Consider the following 21,864-nt stretch of genomic DNA (forward strand, 5'->3'; position numbering starts at 1 on the left):
TAGTCTCATTAGAGTTGGTATGGCAACACCCATTTTTTTCATGTTCTCTGTGTATATATATCTTCCTACTGTATTTTCCACTGCATGTATCCGATGAAGTGGGTTTTAGCCCACGAAAGAAACATGGTGGTGTTCCACCTTCCTCTAACAAGAGGAGGGAGATTCTCTCTGAGCTCTGGAATAGCTCCAATTAGTTTTATGAATCCTCTTCCTTGGGGGACCAGAGGAAGGGAACAGTCTGAATCTAGCAGCCTATCTGGGGTCAGCACCAGCTCCAAAGACTGATGGACCTGGCGATCTGCAGAGGGCCCCAGGGCTCAATCCAGCCTCACGGCAGTTCCATGAGGTGCTGTATTATATGTAAGCCCCGGGCCTCCAGAGTCCTTTTCTTAAAGGAGCAGCAAATGGAACACTTTTCTTTAATGTGCCCCTCTCTTAGACATAACAAACACCCGTGTGGAGGTCATTATTGGAGATAGCCACCCCAAACAAAGGACTGTACTTAAACTCTAGTGAGGGCATATCCATGTAACATTATAAAGAGAACTCATTTCTAAACTAAGTACTAATTACAAAGGTACTACTTACTAACTTTACATACAGTCTCACTGTTGTCATCAAAAACCGTGAGGTAAAATCTGTACAGGAAGCTTTGACCCAAGATGCAGGCAGTGAGAAGGAATGCAGGGGAGTCAGGGGAGCACCGCCCTTCTACGGACCAGCATGGCCCTTATATAGCCATGGGAGGGGCAATAAGAGACAGAGGGCACAAGCGCTGCCCTGATGGGTACTGCTCAGCAATGTTCTCCAGCTTCAGCCCACACACACCTGAGTGGAATACATGTCTGCAAACACTCAAAGAAGAACATTCCAAAACTTTAATCTTTAGGCTGAAATTTCTCAGACTTGCTTGCGGCCCGAAACTACTTTTTGGAGAAATTTTGAGCAACCATTTTGGAGTATGAGGGGAAGAACAACAATATCTTTGTTACAAAAACATTCTTGTGACTTTTTAATACGTGTTATTTATCAAAACCATTTTGATTATTAATAAATAAGGAAATGTATTCTGAAATGTAAAACTGAAAAGAGAAAGATTCCCTTCAATAAAATACATTTGAGAGGTATTAGAATATAGGCTATGTCCTTGCTCATATCCCATTATTTTCAGAAGATTGTACTGTATGTCTTTGGGCTGAGATATGTCTGAAACTTGCTTGTTCCTAGACAGATCAAAAATCCTTATATCCTTTTTAATGAAAACAGCAGACACAAGAATGTTAGGCTATAGCTTATGTTTCCATTAAGTGTAGTTATGACCTGTGTATCAAGGCAATAAAAGGGTAGCATAGACATAATACTGGATCCCATCTTCCATGGAGGGAAGGCAGGAGTAACAGAAATGAAGGGATTCACATTTTTAAAGTACAGCAGATGTACTTTGGAAATACTGCAGACAGGAAATTGCTTGAAAATGTGTGTATCGGGTACTTCCTTGCTACCATCATAGCACGTTTTAAGTCTTGTAAAAAGGGAAAAAAACAATTTCCCAAAAGTAACATACACTGTAACTGATTGGAAAGTGTCTTAAACATTATTAACCTTGATGGTCTTCTATTAAATGAAAATAAGTGAATACATTCTCATTTTCTTTTGACATTAACAATATTTTTTGATGTTACCAGTTTGGTGCCTGATCCTGCAAACCTTCATTCCTGCACTCAGTTCCACTGAAGTCAATGGCTCTATGGGGAAGAGTAAACACTATGGGCCTGATCCAATATGCACTGAAGTCAATGGAAAGACTCCTATTGACTTAACTGAGCATTGGATTAGGCCCCATGAGAAAGCAAGGGCTTGCAGGATCAGGATCACAAAAACACAATATGTACAGGGAATAGAAATTCCTCCTATCTGCTTTTTAGAATCAAAACTGTAGTAACCCATCAGGAAATCTCAATTTTTTCAGTTAAGTTTTTAATCACAAAATTATCTGGGGCCAGGTTCTGTCATTCTGTCTCAGGCTAACTAGAACTTCAAAAGTAGTTCTATTGATTTCAATGGACCCAACTGTGCTGTCCTTATTCATGTTAGTGAGTACTTACTCATGCAGGTGGTCCCAACTGGACTACTCTCGTAAGTGCTCAACATTGTGACCAAGAGTAACACAGTTGGGCCTCAGGTGAGTGAGAGCAACAGTCTGAAACCTAATGAGCAAATTAAGATAAGTTCCATAGTAATGGTGCCACAATATCATTATGAAATATAACAAAGCAAGAACAGAAAAAGGCATCATATCAGCTTCTTGCATTCATAAATCCCATGTCTTCTTAATGGGAACCAGCTTGGTTTTGTTCATCACGAATCTTGGACCCTGATTCAGCAAGATACTTAAGCAAGGGTGAAACCGTAAGCATGTGTGGAATCAGGGCCCTATTCATGAATTTACTTGCTGAGATATCTAACAAATTGAATATTTTTCCCTGCATATAATACAAATACATAGGCTAAGAATAATACTGCTGCTTGAATATTTACAATATTAATTTTTGTTGTATTTCCATTGGCACTCTTCTTTTGTTTTGACTAACTGACCTAACATCTTGAAAGAAAAGCTTAGAAAAGAAGCTTAGGGTATGTCTACACCCAGCCGCTAGTTCGGCGGCTGGGAATCGAAGTTCTGGGTTCGACTTATCGCATCTTGTCTGGACGCGATAAGTCAAACCAGGAAGTGATCGCCGTCGACTGCGGTACTCCAGCTAGACGAGAGGAGTACCGCGGCGTCGACGGGGGAGCCTGCCTGCCGCGTGTGGACCGAGGTAAGTTCGACTAAGGTACGTCGACTTCAGCTACGTTATTCACATAGCTGAAGTTGCGTACCTTAGTTCGAATTGGGGGGTAAGTGTAGACCAAGCCTCAGCCTCTTCAAGCACCACATGGCAATGACTTTAAACTGTCCCAGGCATGGGACAGAGTGGAAATGAATTTGCTATGAGCACTACGATATTCATTACAGTGGGTCCAATGGGGCTCCTGAAATATTCTTCTATAAAAAATGGGTCTTTTGTTAAATCTAATTCCAAGTGTCAGCAAATTTCTCCATACAAGCAACAGGTCAAGTGTCCTCTTTATCCAGAATGGCAATTTTTTTTCTCTCAAAATTATGCTCCTAGATCTATATTTAGGCAATGGAAGCTGTTGGGTGTTGCCAGTTTTGAAAACCAGGCAGATCGCTAAATATGGCAGTAGGAGTTTGAATTTAGGCTCCTATTTATGATATCTCAGCCCAGTAATCCAATCAAAAATTTTTCAGAGATTGCATATGATTTTTGACCACTATACAAAATATATTATGTATTTATGCAGTGCAGCAATTCTAACCTCCATCATTAGGACAGCTAATGGCTCAGGCTCCAAATTTAAAACAAAATTCTCTTCTGCAGTGCAAATCCATGTTGCATATTAGGCATGTTTCAAGCCTACTCAACTCCCTCTGACAGAATACTTGAAGAATATGCAATAGAGATTTGTTGTACAGAGTGCAGAAAAGAATTTGGCCCTCATGGTTTCTCCTAAATAGCACCATTTAATGGTGTTGGATCCACTGGGCTTGAAACCTGATATTCTTTACTACAGTCTTCAAAACTAACTTCTACACAGTACTTAAAAAGTCTAAATTAAAAGTGTACATATCTATCTTGTTTGAACTTCATTTATATTACTATAAAAAGTGTATAAAATAAGTTTAAATTAATCCTTCTTTCATCAAAAACTCAAAGCACATACAAATTAAACAAAAAGTTGTTAGATGACTTTTCATATCATGGTCCCTTGAACTATGTATTAATTATGCTAAACATTCTGTTCCACCTTGTATTTAGCCATGACACTCTGAGGGCATATCTTCACTAGCAATCTTAAAGCACTGCCGTGGCTGGTCGTGGCACCAGTGCTGGGAAAGAGCTGTAAAAAACCTCACCCCCATTAGGGGAGTGCTCCCTGGCTCCCAGCACTGGTGCACTGTCTACACTGCCACTTTACAGCGCTGAAATTTGCATCGCTCGGGGGGGAGGGAGGGGTTTCACACCCAAGGGAGAAAGTTTCAGTACTGTAAAGTGGCAGTATAGACAAGGCCTGAGTACATTTTCCACACCTAAAGAAGAGGCCTGTGTAAACTCAAAAGCTTGTGTCTCATCAACAGAAGTTGGTCTAATAAAAGATATTACATCACCCACTTTGTTTCTCTAATATCCTGGGACCAATGCAGTTACAATAACACTGTATACTACAATGATAAATGGCAAATTTCAGGGTTAACTTATCTGTCTTGTGGGAGGAGGGAAAACTGAATGTCTGAAAAATGTAGTGTCAGCAACAGAGTTTGGATGATTGCCTGCAGCATGGGGCTCTGCTGCACGTAAATGAGAATAAGAAGCAACATACAGTATCTTAACTGGCTGACTGTGGTCAAAAAAGAGGAGAAAATCAAAAGAAAATTCTTACATTATAAAACTTTACAGTTTACAGTTCCAAGAATTCCAAATCTCACATAAAATATACTATAAAAATACCAACAGTGGCTAAATTATATTTTAAATTAAATTAAAATTCCTTGTTCCCCCCCCCCCCCCCCCTTGTTATTTTGTTACTCTTTTCTTTTCTAGGCCTCCATCAAGGATAAGGAGTTTTTAATTGCTTTTGAACAAATACTGCTTTAGAGCCAAACACTGATTTTCTTGCTCACAGGTTTGCATAAACAGGGTCTGAGTCAACACTGAAGAGCATATTCTCCTGTACTAAAACACACAGTAAGGAGTCCAGGGGAAAGAAATTGCTGCAGAGGTTTCTCTCACAGTTTCTTCCAAACTTTTCTATCAGGAGAGTAGGGTTTGGACTCCTATTGAAGGAGCAAATGACCTGGCTCCTAGCACTGTGGATCTTGGAGAATCTGCCAAGAGCCATGAACATCTGTGTGGAAGCCCCACGTGTCTAACTTGGCTCCAAGGCCCTCTATGGTTGTTTCCTGCTCCTGGCAACTTGACATCTTTGAAGCTACCTTGCCAGAGCTTCTTTCACTAGCAGCTATACCTTGGACCACAATGTAAGGGGGCCTCTCTATTAGAGCTGTTACAAATTTTCTATCTAAATGTGTTTTCGATGGAAAATGCAGTTTTCACACATTCAAAATTTCCTTTGGAAATTTTTTACTCTAATTTTTTCGATTTTCCCTCAAGCTTAATCAACCTGAGTCAAAACATTTCCATTTGCCAAACCATATTGAAACATTTTGTTTTGGATCAGTTCAACATAAATCTCTGTATGTTTGAGCTGCAGCCAAGCCTCAGGGGAATTGTAGTTTGCGTGCCTCGTGTCTCCATTCTCCTTCATGGGCTGGGCTCCCTGACTGGACTACATCTCCCATGATGCACCATAGTTTCCCCCTCTGGTTGAACAACTATAGCGCAGCATAGAAATCATCTGATCATGTGTGTCTTGGGAAACACCACACTCTGGCTGGGAAGCCTGGCAACTTAAGACAAAACATTTTAAGTCAGTTCAACAATCAAAAATGAAATATTTTGATTTGGGACTATCAAAACTTTTCATTTCAATATGCAATGTCAAAATGAAATGTTCCAAATTGAAATTTTTTGGCAACTTTCCATTCCATGAAAAATTTCAATATTTCAATTTTTTGTCTTGATTCAGGATGAAAAGAATTTTTACAGTATTAGAATTTCCCACAAGATGAAAATTCTGATTTGCAACCAGCTTAATTCTCCCTGGAAAAGGGCTATAGAATGAGAAATTCAACCCTGGTCTGTATTACCTTTACAGCAGAATTCCCTCCAGGCCCTGGGCAATGTGTATATCCCTCATCCAGCTCCTGGCCTTCCCCTGGATGCTCCAGGGTCTGAGTCAAAGAGGGATGGGTGCTGAAGGGAGAAGGTCACTGCGCACAGCCGCTTAGTAAGGCAGTATGTAAGGCAGTTTGGGGGCAGGGGCACTGAGTTCACAATTATGTGGATCCAATGGCCCAGGATTCCTGCATAGCAGCTGCAAAGAGGCATGGCATGGAACAATGAATGTGGAGGATCTGACTCCATGGCTTGCCTGCAAGTCAGGGGGTTGAATTCCAAACTCCCACAGAGATCCCTTCACAAAGCCCAATTACTACATTGCCCTTTCTTAAGCTAAAACACTACTGCAGTTATGAAACTGTTTTTGAAATGTATCAAATTCATCAGTACAAAACAGTCTACAAAGATTTACAGAATATTTTAAAGATATGGTAACTTCACTACTTAATATCTCTGTGATTTTTTTAAATGGGGGTGTGGGTTACTAAGGAAAAATATCTAGGTAAGAAACATATTGATTTTCTTTTATGGGGTTTTTACCATATCTGAGACAGTGGTTCCAGAAATATCAATAGATATCAATGAGGTCATGTTTCCCAGTGCCTCAATCCCAGCATCAGTCACGCTTTCACAGTAACGCATATTCAGGTAGGCCAGATTATGGCACCTAAATTAAAACACAGAAATGTGAGCTTTCCAATTCATTATGGAAATGTATTATGTTATGTACATTTTGTGTAATACCTTTGGCTGGGATTTTCAAGGTAGCCTAAGAAATCAGGCACCCAGCTCCCACTGAGTTTCAGTAAGATTTGGGGGGGTACATGATTTACTGAAAAATACAAAATTATGTATGAGCTACAAAAATTAGAAATCAACAAATACTACAACCAAAATATGAAGAACAAAGAGCAATCAAACACTACCCAACACCAGAAACTTGGACTGCAATTTATCAGCTTGTAGGACATTGCTTACACGTCCAAGTAAGAAATAGGGCCCAGTTCTTACTGCCAGGAATAGTGCTCAGTACTATAAGTAGCTATTTTGTCCAATGGGGCTACTCACAGTTCTAAACATTACACAGAGAGTATATTTGAAGGTGAAATCTAATTATAGAACACACTGCCAATTTGGGGCATCTGCCCTGTTTTTGACAGTCTGTATTCAAGGTTATGAGTCACTCCAGCCAGTGGCAATAAGATCATGTAATCAAGACATAAGATTATGTAATAATAGCCTCAAAATATCCAAACTCTACAGAATATTTACTGTTCTACATAGTGTAGGTTTTTAATAAAAACATTGATCCAATGAAAAGGTTAAACTACCAACAATATCTGTTTCAAAACATATATTCTTAAACACTGTAGCCAAGTTTTCCTTATATTTTGAACATCAGAACTACGTCAGTTCTTTTGGGCCTAGCTCACCCTGATTCTACACTAGGGATGAAATCTACTATTTCATGCATGTTTTTTTCTGGAAAAATAATTCTGTACATTTTAAACACATTAAATGACAATAATCCAATAAATCTCTTTTTGAATAAACTATGTTGTACTAGACCCCCTCTTTGATGGGTAGGTGCATTACAAGAGAGAAAAGTATTAAGAGCTTCTTCCTCGTATACAGTCAGCAGATAGGAACCCTTCTAGTGCTCAAAAGAGCAGTAGAGGTACACCCAGCTAGTGCCCTAGCCCACACTCTATGGCCTGAAAGGAGTCTTGTCTGCCAGCTAAAAGACACAGGCATCCCTCAGCATGCTAACATGCATGCTACTGTTAGCAGCAACACTGGCAAATCATGAACGTTGCTCCTGCTCAGAGGAGTAACTAACAGTGGCCTGCATTATATCATCTTGTCCTGCAACTGCAAGATGACTTTTTGGTAGATATACAGCCAGCACTCCTCCAGTCCTCCTCCCAGTGTTCCTATTGAAGGTTATATTTATAACTTGATGTGGAGGGGGTTTGCCATGCAGCTCTCATTAGTTTGTGCAACCATGGTTATGCATATTTATTGAGTTAAAAAAATGTAGCTTTGAAATGCTTACAATTAAAGACAGCTCTGCCACCTGGCAACAAGCTTTTAAGAAGTTTTTTGAATTAGTAGAGATGAACTCTCCATCATAGCGATCATTTTCATAGATTTTGAAGGCCAGAAGGTACCAATAGATTAGTCTGACCTCCTGTATAATACAGGCTACAGAATTTCACCCACATACTCTTGTGTTGAGTCCTATAACTTGCCAAATTTAATTTTCTAAAGAATAATATTTTAGGAGAATAATTGCTAATTACCATCAGATCAATACTGGTGGCACAATAATACAGTACCTTTGGGCTATTTTCATGAGGGAGGCATCAGTGACATGGATACAGTTAGTCAAGTTCAGTTCTCTTAGCTTTGTCCCTGAAGATCCTTCTAAAAATGATCGTAAACCTGCATCACTGATTCTAAAATATAAATACAAAAACATATTCACACATACATATTTTCATAATGCACATGATTTAATATATAATTTGCATCTGATGACCGGCATTACAGATAAACAGTGACTGAAACTGGTAGTTGCCCAACATCATTTATTTTAGCCAAATTTGAATAAGTAGCCAGAGGAAAAATTTGATAGCTTGGCTTATGAAAAAGAAGCCCTCTAATGGCATAGGTGCAATGGTAGAATGTATAAGTGGATACTGCATTACCTATAGCAGCAAAATAGTCCTCCAGGAACAGTCCCACAATGCCACTATTCCAGAAACAATGACCGCTCTAAACTTTGCTGCCCAGGTGTCACAAAGACCGGAAATCTGACCCTCTCCCCCCACCCCCACTTTGAAAGACCCAAGCATATTTTTGAAGTGCCTCCCTTCTGGCTAGCCCCCATTGGCAAGCACACCTCTGTGATCACATAGTTATGGTTCCCCACAAAACTCCAGCTAAACCTCAAGCTGCTGCCTGATCCAGGAAAGAAGTCCTGAATTTCCTCAGCCTGTGAAGAGAAGAAACATTGCAGCAGTTCCAGTCCCCCTGTGCAGTGGCCCCAGCTTGGGCTGCAGCCACATGCTGCCTGCCATCCCGGTGTTCTGGGACTGGGGGGGAGGCTGTGGCTGTGCACTGCCTGCCCTCCTGGCGTTCCGGGACTTGGAGGGGCTGTGGCCAACCACTGCCCGCCCTTCCAGTGCTCTGGAATGGGAGGGGGGCTGCGGCTGTGCCACCAGCGCTCCAGGGCCGAGGCTGCGCTGCCAGCACTCCAGGGCTGGGGGGGCTAGCCTGGGGTGGGGACCGGTGGCTGCAGTGGGGAGGGGCCTCTGGGCTCTGGCGGGGGGTGGGGGGGAGGCATGGAAGGGGCGTGGCCTCGGATGGAAGGGGCAGGTCTGGGAGCTAACCTCCCCCAGTCAATGGTTTATGTGCCACCCTTGGTGGAGGGGAAGGAAATGTGTCAGTTGCACCAAGAGTCAAGGGAGACCAATAAAAAATCTGGGTCTGGCCCCCATATCTACCACTTCTATGCAGAGCTGGATGCCATGCTTGATGGGGACACCACCACCATCACCCCAGAAATTACCATGGACACCTCACAAGACCTGAAGGAAGGAACCCCAGCAGTAGCCAGCGATGAAGAACTTGTTGAGGAGGCTGCATGTGAAGGATGGAGACAACACGGAGAGTCAGGAGTGTAAGCCAAATCTAACCCAGATGAGCCTGGAGGAAAAACCCACTGCTACCACTTGTTTCATGGCTTAAAAAATAAATTGTTCACGCGCCGCAAAAATCCTCCTACACACACTCAAAATAGCGTCCAAAAGTGCACGGGCAGGGACCAAAGGAATTGCATTTCAAAGAACCTGGTTTATTTTAACAACATGCACTGGCAGTCATATGCAAAAAAGAGAGCAACATAAATAAATGCATTGCAAGCAGAAAAAGAAAAACACTGATACTGAAATCTGAGCATGCAAATAAAACACATAGAAAATTTCAAATAATTCTTGCAAGCAATCCAGGAACTGCTCATTCAAACTACCTGATTTTCTATGGCTAACAGTATACAGGAAACATGTATCTTAAACTTCAAAACATGCAGAGCTTTGGTTTTCCAATCCAAGAGTTCAAGCCCAAAACAAATTATTTGCATGCTGTAATTGGATCCAGGTGTAGAAAGACATTTTGTTGCTAGCTCTGGAGAGCTTGGCCTTGAATTGACCTGTAGGGCTAAGCAGCGGCAACCACTCTCCTCCACTTTTGGAGTGTTGTGTTGATCCTGCCACAGATCTCCCTGTTATCATCTGGCACAATCTTGATAAAGTTTTAAAGCAGTTATTTTTAAGTTTTGCCTTGAGATTTCTTGGAAGGGTGGCTTTGGTTCTTCCCTGCTTTAGGAAACTTTCCCATGCCACTCTGCAATGAATTCCGGCAGCACCATCACTGTGAAGAGGCCAGCAGCATAAGGGCCCAGTGGCTTTGTGTTGCCTTGAGCAGTTGCCTTCCCTTGGCCTTTGACTACTTCATGAGTGATTTTTTTCAGCGAGAATCACCATTGCCTGTAATAAATGTTGCAATATTTACTGCACTATCTCTATATTTATTACCAAGGACACACAGTAGACCATCCCCCTCTCACTGCTTTAGGCTGTGATAAGTGCCCACAATATACTCACCATACTGGGAGCTGCTGAATTGTCCTAATGCAAGCAGCCTGGAAAATCTGACCCTGTTCATATTTTTGTGAATTTTTTAGGGGAACTTTTTAGGGAATTTTCTCATTTATCTTTTTCTGTAGGCCAAGCCTTTGAATCTAACAATGTCTGTTTGTCTTGTTTATCAGTGACCTTGCCTAAGGTATCCTTGAGAGGCACCCCCACACACACCTGTTGAAAAAACTAACTTTGATCAAAAGGGGAAAAAGAACAGTCAATGGAGGACATGGTCTCAGATCTCTTCAGAAGCTCCAGGTTCAAGATCCAGAAAACAACGGAGTATAGAGAAAGCACTTGCTGGAGGAGAGGCAGAAGGACCAGGAGGTGCACAGTGAAGTCTACCAAGACATTATGCAGCTCCTGGGACAGCATATACAGATACAAATCTCCCCAGCACCCCAGCAGCCATTGCAATGCTTGGACAATTGTAGGGTTCCAGGGCCTGGCCCATAGGACTCCCCCAGTCTCCCAGCATAGTGTGTCACACTATCCCTTCCACTCAACCCCAGTGAGTGAACCTACTCTGATAAGTGATTCATACAGGAAAGCTCAGCACCTTTTTTTTAAAAAATGGTTTTAAGTGGGGTTTTGTAGAAGTGTTATGGTTTATAATTGTTCAGTAAAGTTTGGTTTGTGAAAATCAAGATTTGTTTTGTCTTATAGGACCCCCATGTGACCCACAACCCAATATCCTCTCTCCAGATTCAAACAGTATATTAACATAAGAACATAAGAATGGCCATACTGGGTCAGACCAAAGGTCCATCTAACCCAGTATCCTGTCTACCGACAGTGGCCAATGCCAGGTGCCCCAGAGGGAGTGAACCCAACAGGCAATGATCAAGTGATCTCTCTCCTGCCATCCATCTCCACCCTCTGACAAACAGAGGCTAGGGACACCATTCCTTACCCATCCTGGCTAATATCCATTAACGGACTTAACCTCCATGAATTTATCCAGTTCTCTTTTAAACGCTGTTATAGTCCTAACCTACACAACTTCCTCAGGCAAGGAGTTCCACAAGTTGACTGTGAACCGTGTGAAGAAGAACTTCCTTTTATTTGTTTTAAACCTGCTGCCCAATAATTTCATTTGGTGGCCCTTAGTTCTTGTATTATGGGAACAAGTAAATAACTTTTCCTTATTTACTTTCTCTACATCACTCATGATTTTATATACCTCTATCATATCCCCCTTTAGTCTCCTCTTTTCCAAGCTGAAAAGTCCTAGCCTCTTTAATCTCTCCTCATATGGGACCCGTTCCAAACCCCTAATCATTTTAGTTGCCCTTCTCTGAACCTTTTCTAATGCCAGTATATCTTTTTTGAGATGAGGAGACCACATCTGTATGCAGTATTCAAGATGTGGGCGTACCATGGATTTATTCACTTCATTTCTAATTCAGATACAAGCAAACTACAATTTAATCGCAAAGTGACACAAATAAACACAAAGCAACATACTGGCTTACTACAGAACACTATCTAAAACGTGCTCTTAAAGCCTCCTTCAACTTCACAGCACTTTGGTGTGCTCTTGTAATTGCCCCTGGGTTTGGATGTTCAAAATCAGACAGATTTTCCAGTTCCCCTCCTCCATCTTGTTGGTAACGTTTCCCCATTTGCCTCACAAATATGATGTGAGTCACACACCATGCAGCAATAACAGGAATATTTGGCTCACTGAGATCCAGTGTAGTCATGAGACAACTCCACCGTCCTTTCAATCTACCGGATGCACATTCAACAATCATCTTGCACCCAGCTCAGAGGATAGTTATATCTTTTCTTACTGTTGTCCAGGAGCCCAACATGTGGTTCATAAGCCAGGGAAGCAAAGGGTAGATTGGGACCCCCAAAGAATCACAATTGGGATTGCAATCACACCACTGTGAATGCGCTGGTCCAGGAAAAATCTCTGTGAATGCAACTTGTCATCAAAGTCGTGTGTTCCTGAAAATGCAAGTATCATGCACCTTGCCAGACAGCCCCGTGTTAATGTCAGTGAAACATCCTCAGGGATCTACCAGTGTTTGCATAACCTGGAAAAGTATTCCTTTCTGTTTGTATATTCAGAAGCAAGACAGAATCAGGATATGTCTCTCATATTGCAGTTTGGGAAGCCCATAGCATTGAATTCATCTATTATTTACTGCACATTGCCCAGAGTCACAATCCTGTGTAGCAGGACATGTTTAATGGTATTCCACACCTGGATGACAACAGCCCCTACTGCAGACTTCCTAACATGGAATTGATTGTCGATAAACGGATAGCAATCCAGTATTGTTAGCTTCCACAGCATGATTGCCACCTGTTTCCCCACTATCAAAGCAGCTCTCATTTTGGTGTCTCTGTGCTGGAGGACTGGGACAAGTTCTGCACACAATTCCAAAAATGTGGCCTTCTGCATTACAAACTTCCAAAGGTATCCCAGATTTGCATCACGTGATCCCTCAATTCAATGCTCATTTCACAGGCCCGGAAGCACTACTCCACCATGTGCAGCTGGTGAATGTCTGCTGTACCTGGCGATTTTCATTCCCTGCCTGCAGCATCCACTCCTGCTCAAATTTCTCATTTTCACGACTGCATGCCTGGCCACTATAGTAGCTCTGAGGTGCTGCAAATACAAAAGAATCAGGCCCAGGTGCCCTATCACTACAACAGAAACAAGAACTCCAACATTCTGTTCACCATCTATGCTTCTGCCAATGAGATGGCAGAGAGATTGAAAACCGGTGCAAATAATTGTGGGAATTTTAAAAAATACAGCACAAAAATATGAGATTATGGGATGGAGACTGGAGTAGAGCAAATTGTGGGAACTTGAATCTAAGCTCCCATAAGATTTCTTGACAGGAATGCTGACATCCCACAATGCACTTCCTAAATGTTCCACAAGGAGTGTGCTAGATCATGCAGTGCACACTGGGAAACCTACCCACAGCAATGTGTGTCTTGCCAATACAACTTCTCACAGTGCAGACAGGCAGCACCAGCAAAATGTGCACACACAGCAGCAACGTTACAATGTCAACAGCTCTATGTAGGTAAAAATGTTACTGGTAAATCCTTCTAGTGTAGATGTGATCTAAGTGTTAAGCAAATTCAGGCAGCTGTCTCCACCACTATAATGTCATGCCACTTCAGTGGTACATCTCAACACAACATAAATTATATTTACATGCATTGTTATCACATTGTGATGCAGCATCAACAAGCCCAAAAGTGATTTAATTGCTTGTGAATCATCATCATGTTCCCATTATGCCTCTGGCGGTTAGGGCAGCGATAAAGCTCCTCCACTCCTGTCTGTTTCTGGCAAGTTTTTCAATGGTTCCCCAGCTGTGCCCCAGGTTTTTCAGCTCGGTTTCCACAGCTGTTTGCCATGTTGTTTTCAGGTGGCTTCATTTTCGCTTGCCTTCAGGTGTCCATCTTATTGTTATTCTGTTGATGGAATCAGTTTCCATCTGAAACACATGGCCAATCCATCTCCAACGTCTCCTGGCAATGATGGTGCTCGGATCCTCTTGGCTGCACTGTGTCAATATATCTTGGTTTGAGATTGTTCTGGGCCAAAAGATATGGAGGATTTTTCTGAGGCAGGTTGTATGGAATAAAGACAGTTTGGACACGTCATACTTTCTCATTCCCCAGCATTCTGCACTATAAAGCATTGTTGAAAGTACACAACTCTGATAAATCTTGAGTTTGGTTTTGGCATTGTACTTTGATGATTTCCAGACTGTATTTAAGCTCCTGAAGGTATTCCTGGTTTTTCAGATTCTGTTCTGGATGTCCTGGCTTATTCCACCATCCTGGCTGATGGTGCTGCCCAAGTATGTGAACATTTCTACATTGGTGAGAACATGATCCTCTATCTGTACTGGTGATGGTGAGGCAATATTAAAGGTCATGATATCTGTCTTATTGTGGTTGATTTTGTCCTCTGGTGTCCATACCTTGTCATGGCAGGACAGTTTGTGTGCTCTAACGATCCCCCGAGTCTCTGTCGGCAGGGGCTTTTTGCTCCTGGCAGGTTCAACCATGCTGGACTGGCCTGTGGGGGAGGGGCCAGAAAAAACAGACACTCTGGTCCTCCAGGCTGGGGGATAGGCACAGGGCTAACAACCCTGTCCCCTAAAAAACCAAAATATGTTATGGAGAAATCGACCATTACTGTGTGTGATGGCCTTCAGGCAGGGGTGAAAGTAAGGCGGTACAGGCCGGTACGGTGTACTGGTAAAAGGTAGCTGCTTTAACGTCGCTGCCCCTTTTGCTCTCCCCCATTGGCTGGGGTTCCTACCAGCAGGGCTGCCAATGGGGGGGCGCAAAAGGGGCAGCGACAACCCGGCAGGGCCGCCGATGGGGGATCGGCAAAAGGGGCAGCAACAACCCGGCAGGGCCACTGATGGGGGGCGCAAAAGGGGCAGCGACGACCCGGCAGGGCCGCCGATGGGGAATGCAAAAGGGGCAGCGACGACCCGGCAGGGCCGCCGATGGGGAATGCAAAAGGGGCAGCGACGACCCGGCAGGGCCGCCGATGGGGGATCGGCAAAAGGGGCAGCGACGTTAAAGTGCTGCCGCAGCAGTGCTTTAACATCACTGCCCCTTTTGTCCCCCCCGCCCCCAGCCGCCGACAGGGGATGGGGAGGTAAAAGAAGTAGCTGCCCCAGGGCTGCGATTTAAAAGGACCTCGGGCTCCGACCACCGCTGCCACTACTGCGGCAGCGCCGGCCAGAGCCCCGGGCCCTTTAATCGCCACTGGAGCCCCGGGCGGCACGGGCCAGGGAGCTCAGATGGACTGGGTGGGGGACGCTGACCCCCAGCCCTGCCCCTTCCACCCGAGGCCCTGCCCATTCTGGGCGGGGGAGGGGAACAGAGCGGTCCCATACCGGAAAGAGCTCCATTTTACTTTCACCCCTGCCTTCAGTAGTCAATGACCCATATAATTGCCAGTGGTGAAAGCCGAAAGGAAGCCACTGGCATGAAGACTGACATGCTCAACACCAAGACAAAAACCAAACTTGTTTTTTGGAACGTACAGACAATGTACAAAATAGGGAAGCTAGCTCAGGTCACAACAGAGATGAGATGCTACAGCTTACACATCCTGGGTGTCAGCGAGAGCAGATGGATGGGATCAGGAAGATTAACAAACAGCCTCGGGAGAAACTTTATTGTATTCTGGATGGGATGATGGACAACACCATGAGAGTGTTGCCATCCTTTTGCTTGTGAATGTAGCCCCCTTAAAATGAGGATGACCCTAGAAATCTCAAGATAAGTAAGCAACCCAATTGCATGGCACTATTTAATGGGCCACTACCAAGATTTAAATAATTTTTTGCGCTCATCCCTCCTGACACATCCACTACACCACAAAACCTAGAATGGGGACAGTTTTAGGGTTCTTTTGTGCTGTTCTGGAGCATGGGCCAGGATCTGGCCCATAATCTATTTGTTATTTGGCTTTGTTTCTAATAACGTAATACAAACTTGAATTTGAAAACAGATTTTACATCAAATCTATATTTCTGCAGTAATGCAACTTGTTGCTTTTATGCTGATAACTGTGAAAAAGAAGGTAGTTTTATGTCCTAGTACTTCCTAGTCCGAATACATTACCTCCATCTTCAAGAAGCTAATAAAACACCCTTAAACTCTAATTGCCCTGTCTCACTGTACATTCTATTCTGTTTCGTACTATCCTCACTATGGCCTGAATCCAGCAAAGCACTTAAGTACATGCCTGGGACTACTCATGTGCTTAGAGTTACACGCATGCTTAAGTGCTTTGCTAGATTTGGGTATTAATGAGTATTTATATCCAATGTATTTTTCAAAACATGCTACAGGAACAAAATGTATTTACATTTGGTACATATTTGGTATAGTTGGAACAAAAATGTACCAAATATGCAATATTTTTAAAATAAATTAATAATATGTTTATTAGCACAGTCAGAGTATTTAAATCTGAAAGCAATTCACCTTAAGAGGAATATAAATCATTTAACTAAAATAAATAGATCACAGAAAACTGGATGTAATTTATTACCTTACACAGTCTGCTAAATTCAATACAAGAATATACTTCAACGGAGAAATTGACTTAAGACTGACATCTGTAATCTTCTGGCAATCAGCCATATAAATGTGCTTGATTTGTGGGCAAGATTTGCTCATCAACTTGAAACTTAGATCAGTAATCCGATTATTTCCTGTTGAAATACATGAAGGCATAAATCACATATTAGCCATGCATTAAGGGCTTGATCCAAATCCCCACTGAAATTAATTGAAATGTTCCTACTGTTTTCAAATGAGCCAGATCAGATTCTAAAAGCATAAATTAATAATTCTGATGAAATACTGTAAAGTCACTGACCTTCAATTCTGACCTTGACAAGTTTACATTCAGCAAGGGCTTTAAAAGCTACATCAGAAAGATGTGGAGAGTCCAGAAAAACAACAGACATAATCTGTTGGCATTTTTCAACTAAAGCCTTTGAAGAAAACAAAAAAAGATGGTGAAACAGAACATCCCCATCTGTGGTATGTTATATAGCCAAAAGCTAACTAATATTTTGTTAATTGATCTAATAATAACCATTGTGTTTTCTTCCATTATAGTTATAACCCAATTTTAATACTAAACTTTTAAACTGTGACCAATGGTACAGATAATGAACTTAAAATCTTGTATTTTTTTATTATAATTTGAAACATAAGCGGGGGAAAAATCAGTGACCCGAGGTATGCTGGGGGTCAGAAATGCAAGAGTATGCATCTAGTATAACAATTAGATTTGCAGAAGCTTGAAATGTTTTTACCATATCTGTGGCCTTATTGTGCCTTCGATTTTAATGCAGAACTCTTCATTGAAGTCAACAGGAAGTTCTCTGCAAAAAATCAGTGGCACAATATTGGCCTGATATTCTATACTAATGGCCAGCTAAACTTTGATTTAATACAAAATAAAGCCAAATAAGTCTTATTTATATGTTAGGAGATTATGCTTTGATTGTGCCAGTGCACAGGTGGGAAAAGATGGAACAACTGTTGAAAGTTTCTTAGAGTAATCAGGAGTTAAAAGGAATTGTAAATCTAGTCTGGAATAAAATTGATCAATTTGTTTGGTGATGTTTTAAAAAATATATTCTTGTTAAAAGTGTTTAAAGGGTGAAATTCTCCTATTAGATTGCATGTGCACAACTTCCTTTGAAGTCAATGTGAAAAGTACACAGGTATTCAATGGCAGAAATTTCCCCTAAATGCAAGGTTGTTTTCAGTTTCTTACTTGAATACATTTGTCTGTAAGAGTTGGCATATCATTGATTACCAAGTGCTTAATCCCACTGCAGCTGTTAGCAATATATCTGAAGCCATCAACAGAGATCTGATTTTAAAAAAAAGAAATCGGGTTTTATAAAGCATTTACATCTTGCAGGAAACAGAACAAAGAAAAAATGGTTACTAACCTTTCTGTAACTGTTGTTCTTTAAAATGTGTTGTACATGTCCATTCCAATGTAGGTGTATGCGCCCCCTAAGCACACTTGCTGGAATTTTTTCCCTAGTGGTATCCATCAGGTCGGCTCCAACACCCTCTGGTGCTGCGCTTATAGCGCTGGTATAAAGGGCCCTGCCAACCCTGTTCCCCTTCAGTTTCTTCTTACCGACTGACTCAAGTAAAAAGGGATGGAGGGTGGGTTTTGGCATGGACATGTGCAACACATCTCGAAGAACAGCTAAAGAAAGGTTAGTAACTGTTTTTTCTTCCTCGAGTGGTTGCACATGTCCATTCCAATGTAGGTGACTCACAAACATTTGTACAAGAGGTGGGCTTGGAGTTCAAATACAGACTGGCTATAAGACTGTGTGGCTGAAATTGGCATCATCTCTAGCTTGCTGGGTGATGGCATAGTGCAGGGGTGGCAAAATGTACTGACCTTCCAAGCCGCATATGACAATCTTCAGAAGTTCGAGAGCTGGGCGCACCTTCCAGGGCTCGGGGCTTCTGCCCTGCGGCAGGGTGGTGGGGCTAGGGGCTTCAGCTGGCACTTCCCCTGGGCCTGAAGCCCTGAGACCCAGCAGGCACCTCCCGTGGGGCTGAAGCCCTTAGACCAGGGGTCGGCAAACTTTTTGGCCTGAAGGCCACATCTGGGTGGGGAAATTGCATGCAGGGCCATGGATGTGGGGCTGGGACAGGGGGTTGGGTTGCGGGAGGGAGTACGGGATGTGGGAGGGGGTGCGGTGTGCAGGAAGAAGCTCACGGCAAGGGGTTGGGGTACAGGAGGGGGCGCAGGGCAGGGATGCACGAGGGGTGCGGAGTGCGGCAGGGGGCTTAGGGCAGGGGGTTGGGGTGCAGGAGAGGTGCAGGGTGCGGCAGGGGGCTCAGGGCAGGGGATTGGAGGCTCAGGGCAGGGGGCTGAGGTGCAGGAGGGGGTGCAGAGTGCGGGAGGGGGCTTGGGGCAGGGGGTTGGGGTGTGGTGGGGGCTCAAGGCAGGGGGTTAGGGGGCTCAGGGCAGGGGGTTGGGGTGCAGGGTGCAGGAGGGGTTCGGGATGCAGGCTCCGGCCTGGCGCCGCTTACTTAGAGTGGCTCTGGGGTGGCAGCAGCGCACAGCGGGGCTAAGGCAGGCTCCCAGCCTGCTCTGGCCCCGTGCCGCTCCCAGAAGTGGCCAGCACGTCTGGCAGTGGCTCCTGGGGGTGGGGTGGGACAGGGGGCTCTGCCGCGCACTGCCCTCGCCTGTGGGTACCATCCCCGAAGCTCCCATTGGCCACGGTTCCCCATTCCCGGCCAATGGGAGCTGTGGGGGGGGTGGTGCCTGCAGGCGGGGGCAGCGCACAGAGCCCTCTGCCCCCCACCCAGGGCCGGCTCCAGGCACCAGCTGAACAAGCAGGTGCTTGGGGCGGCCAAGGGAGAGGGGCGGCACCTGAGGCAATTCGGGGGCGGCAGGTCCCTCACTCCCTCTAGGAGCAAAGGACCTGCCGCTGTACTGCCCCGCCGATCGCGGCTTTTTTTTTTTTTTTTTTTTGTTTGGGGCGGCAGAAATGCTGGAGCCGGCCCTGCCCCCACCCCCAGGGGCTGCAGGGATGTGGTGCCGGATTGAAAGCTCTGACGGGCCGGATCTGGCCCGTGGGCCATAGTTTGCCCTCCCCTGCCCTACACCCCTCTCCCTGCTGGAAGCCCCTAGCCACACCATCCTGCTGCAGAGCAGAAGCCCCGAGTCTCCCCCTCCGCCCCCCGTCACAATCTGGTAGGTGGAGAATGGGGAGGCCTGGGGAGCTCCACGAGCCACACTTTAACTGTAAAAGAGTCGCATTTGGCTTACGAGCTGCCGTTTGGCCACCCCGGCATAGTGCATTGAGAATGTGTGCACCGATGACCAGGTTGCTGCTCTGCAGATGTCCTGAATAGGGACTTGCACTAGGAAGGCGGCTGAGGAGGCCTGCAATCTTGTGGAATGAGCAGCCAGGTTAGCTGGAGGCAGGACACCTGGGAGTTCATAACACACCTGAATGCATGAAGTAATCCAGGATGAAATTATCTGGGTGAAGATGGGAAGGCCCTTCATTCTCTCTGCTATCACTATGAACAGCTGAATTGATCTGCAGAATGGTTTGGTCCTTTGTACATAGAAAGCTAGAGCCCATGTAACATCCAAAGAGTGTAGGCACTGTTCCTCTCTGTTTGCATGCGGCTTAGGGTAGAATACCAGCAGAAAGATTGCTTGACTGCAGTTGAATTGTGAAACAACCTTAGGGAGGAACGATGGGTGTGGACGCAGCTGTACGTTATCCTTGAAGATCATATATGGGCATTCCAACATAAGGGCCTGGATCCCTGAAACCCTTCTGGCTGAAGTGATGGCCACTAAGAAGGCCACTTTTCAAGAGAGGTTCAACAACGACCACATTGCTAGCGGCTCAAATAGTGGACCTGTGAGCTTCGACGGGATAAGGTTTAGATCCCAGGGAGGAATAGGTTCTCTTACCCGGGGGTATACCCTCTCCAGGCCTTTAACAAAATGCATAATCATCTTGTGCAAAAAAACAGATTGGTTGTTAACCTTGGGATGGAAGGCTGAGATGGCTGCAAGCTGAACCTTGACTGAAGAGAGGGCCAAACCTTGTTTCAGAAGCAAATGGTACTCCAAAATGAACTGTAGTGAGGACTAAATAGGTGGAATTCCCCATTGGGAGGACCAGATGGAGAATCATTTCCATTTTGCAAGGTAGATGGCCTTGGAGGAGGGTTTTCTACTGCCTAGTAGGACTCTACGGACTTGCGCCAAGCAAGCTTGCTCTCAGGATTCAGCCATGGAGATTTCAGACTGTCAGATGGAGGGAGCTGAGGTTTGGTTGGAGCAGTCAACCGTGGTCTAGGGAGATCAGGTCCAGGTGTAGCGGAAGCAGTAGTGGGGCCTCCACCGAAAGGCCTAGGAGGGTGGTGAACCAATGTTGTCTGGGCCATGCCAGAGCATGAGAATGACCTGTGTTCAGTCCCGCTTGATCTTCATCAGAACCTTGTGTATCAACGAGGTAGGAGGGAATGCATAATACAGTCGATTTGTCCATGACAACAGGAATGTGTCTATTAGAGACCCTGGGCTGTAGTCTTACGGGGAGCAAAACTGGTGTCATTTCCTGTTGTTTCAGGTAGCAAACAGGTCTATAAGGGGAGTCCCCACCATTGGAAGATGCCCCTTGTGACGTCCGATTGGAGAGACCACTTGTGGTGAGAGGAGAAAGACTTGCTGAGTTGATTCACCAGCTGGTTCTGCATTCCCAGAAAGTAGAACGCTTCTAGACTGTGCAATACAGAGCTCCTACAGCTGGATTGCTTCCTGATATAGGGGGAAGAGAGTGCTCCACCCTGTCTGTTGATGTAGAACATGGCTGTTTTGTTGTCTGTCAGAACCAAAATGATCTTGTTTGTAATGTGAAGTAGGAATGCCTGACAGGCTAGGCTAACTGCCCTGAGCTCCCTTACATTGATATGGAGGGAAAGCTCTTCTTGAGACTAGAGGCCCTGAGTCCAGAGGGACCCTAAGTGGGCTCCCCAGCCTAGGACTGATGTGTTGGATACTAGTGACATTGATGGTTAAGGCTGCGAAAAGAGAACCCCTGCACATACTATGCAGGGGTTCAGCCACCACGTAAGTGAATCAAGGACCTGAGTGGGAACAGTGAGCACCAAGTTCAGGCGATGACGCAAGGGAGAGTATTCCGTGGTCAACCAAGCTTGCAGAGGTCTGAGACATAGCCTCGCATGTTGCCCTATGTATC

At 44.3% G+C, this 21,864-nt stretch overlaps 1 protein-coding gene across 1 annotated transcript in view; it reads right to left on the reverse strand.

The window, feature by feature from the left end:
- Nucleotides 1–21,864, reverse strand: part of FBXL13 (F-box and leucine rich repeat protein 13) — a 158,225-nt gene that overhangs the window by 26,429 nt on the left and 109,932 nt on the right. Inside the window, exons 11-15 of the mRNA XM_026648901.1 lie at nt 17,874–17,972; nt 16,962–17,079; nt 16,632–16,794; nt 8,201–8,320; nt 6,402–6,528 (exon numbers count right to left, since the gene is read on the reverse strand). Of these exons, the coding sequence (XP_026504686.1) occupies nt 6,402–6,528; nt 8,201–8,320; nt 16,632–16,794; nt 16,962–17,079; nt 17,874–17,972 (627 nt within the window). The remainder of the gene's footprint in view (nt 1–6,401; nt 6,529–8,200; nt 8,321–16,631; nt 16,795–16,961; nt 17,080–17,873; nt 17,973–21,864) is intronic.

Source organism: Terrapene carolina, unplaced genomic scaffold (assembly GCF_002925995.2).
Source record: "Terrapene carolina triunguis isolate 2854851 unplaced genomic scaffold, T_m_triunguis-2.0 Scaffold68, whole genome shotgun sequence".
Classification (NCBI taxonomy): Eukaryota; Metazoa; Chordata; order Testudines; family Emydidae; genus Terrapene; species Terrapene triunguis.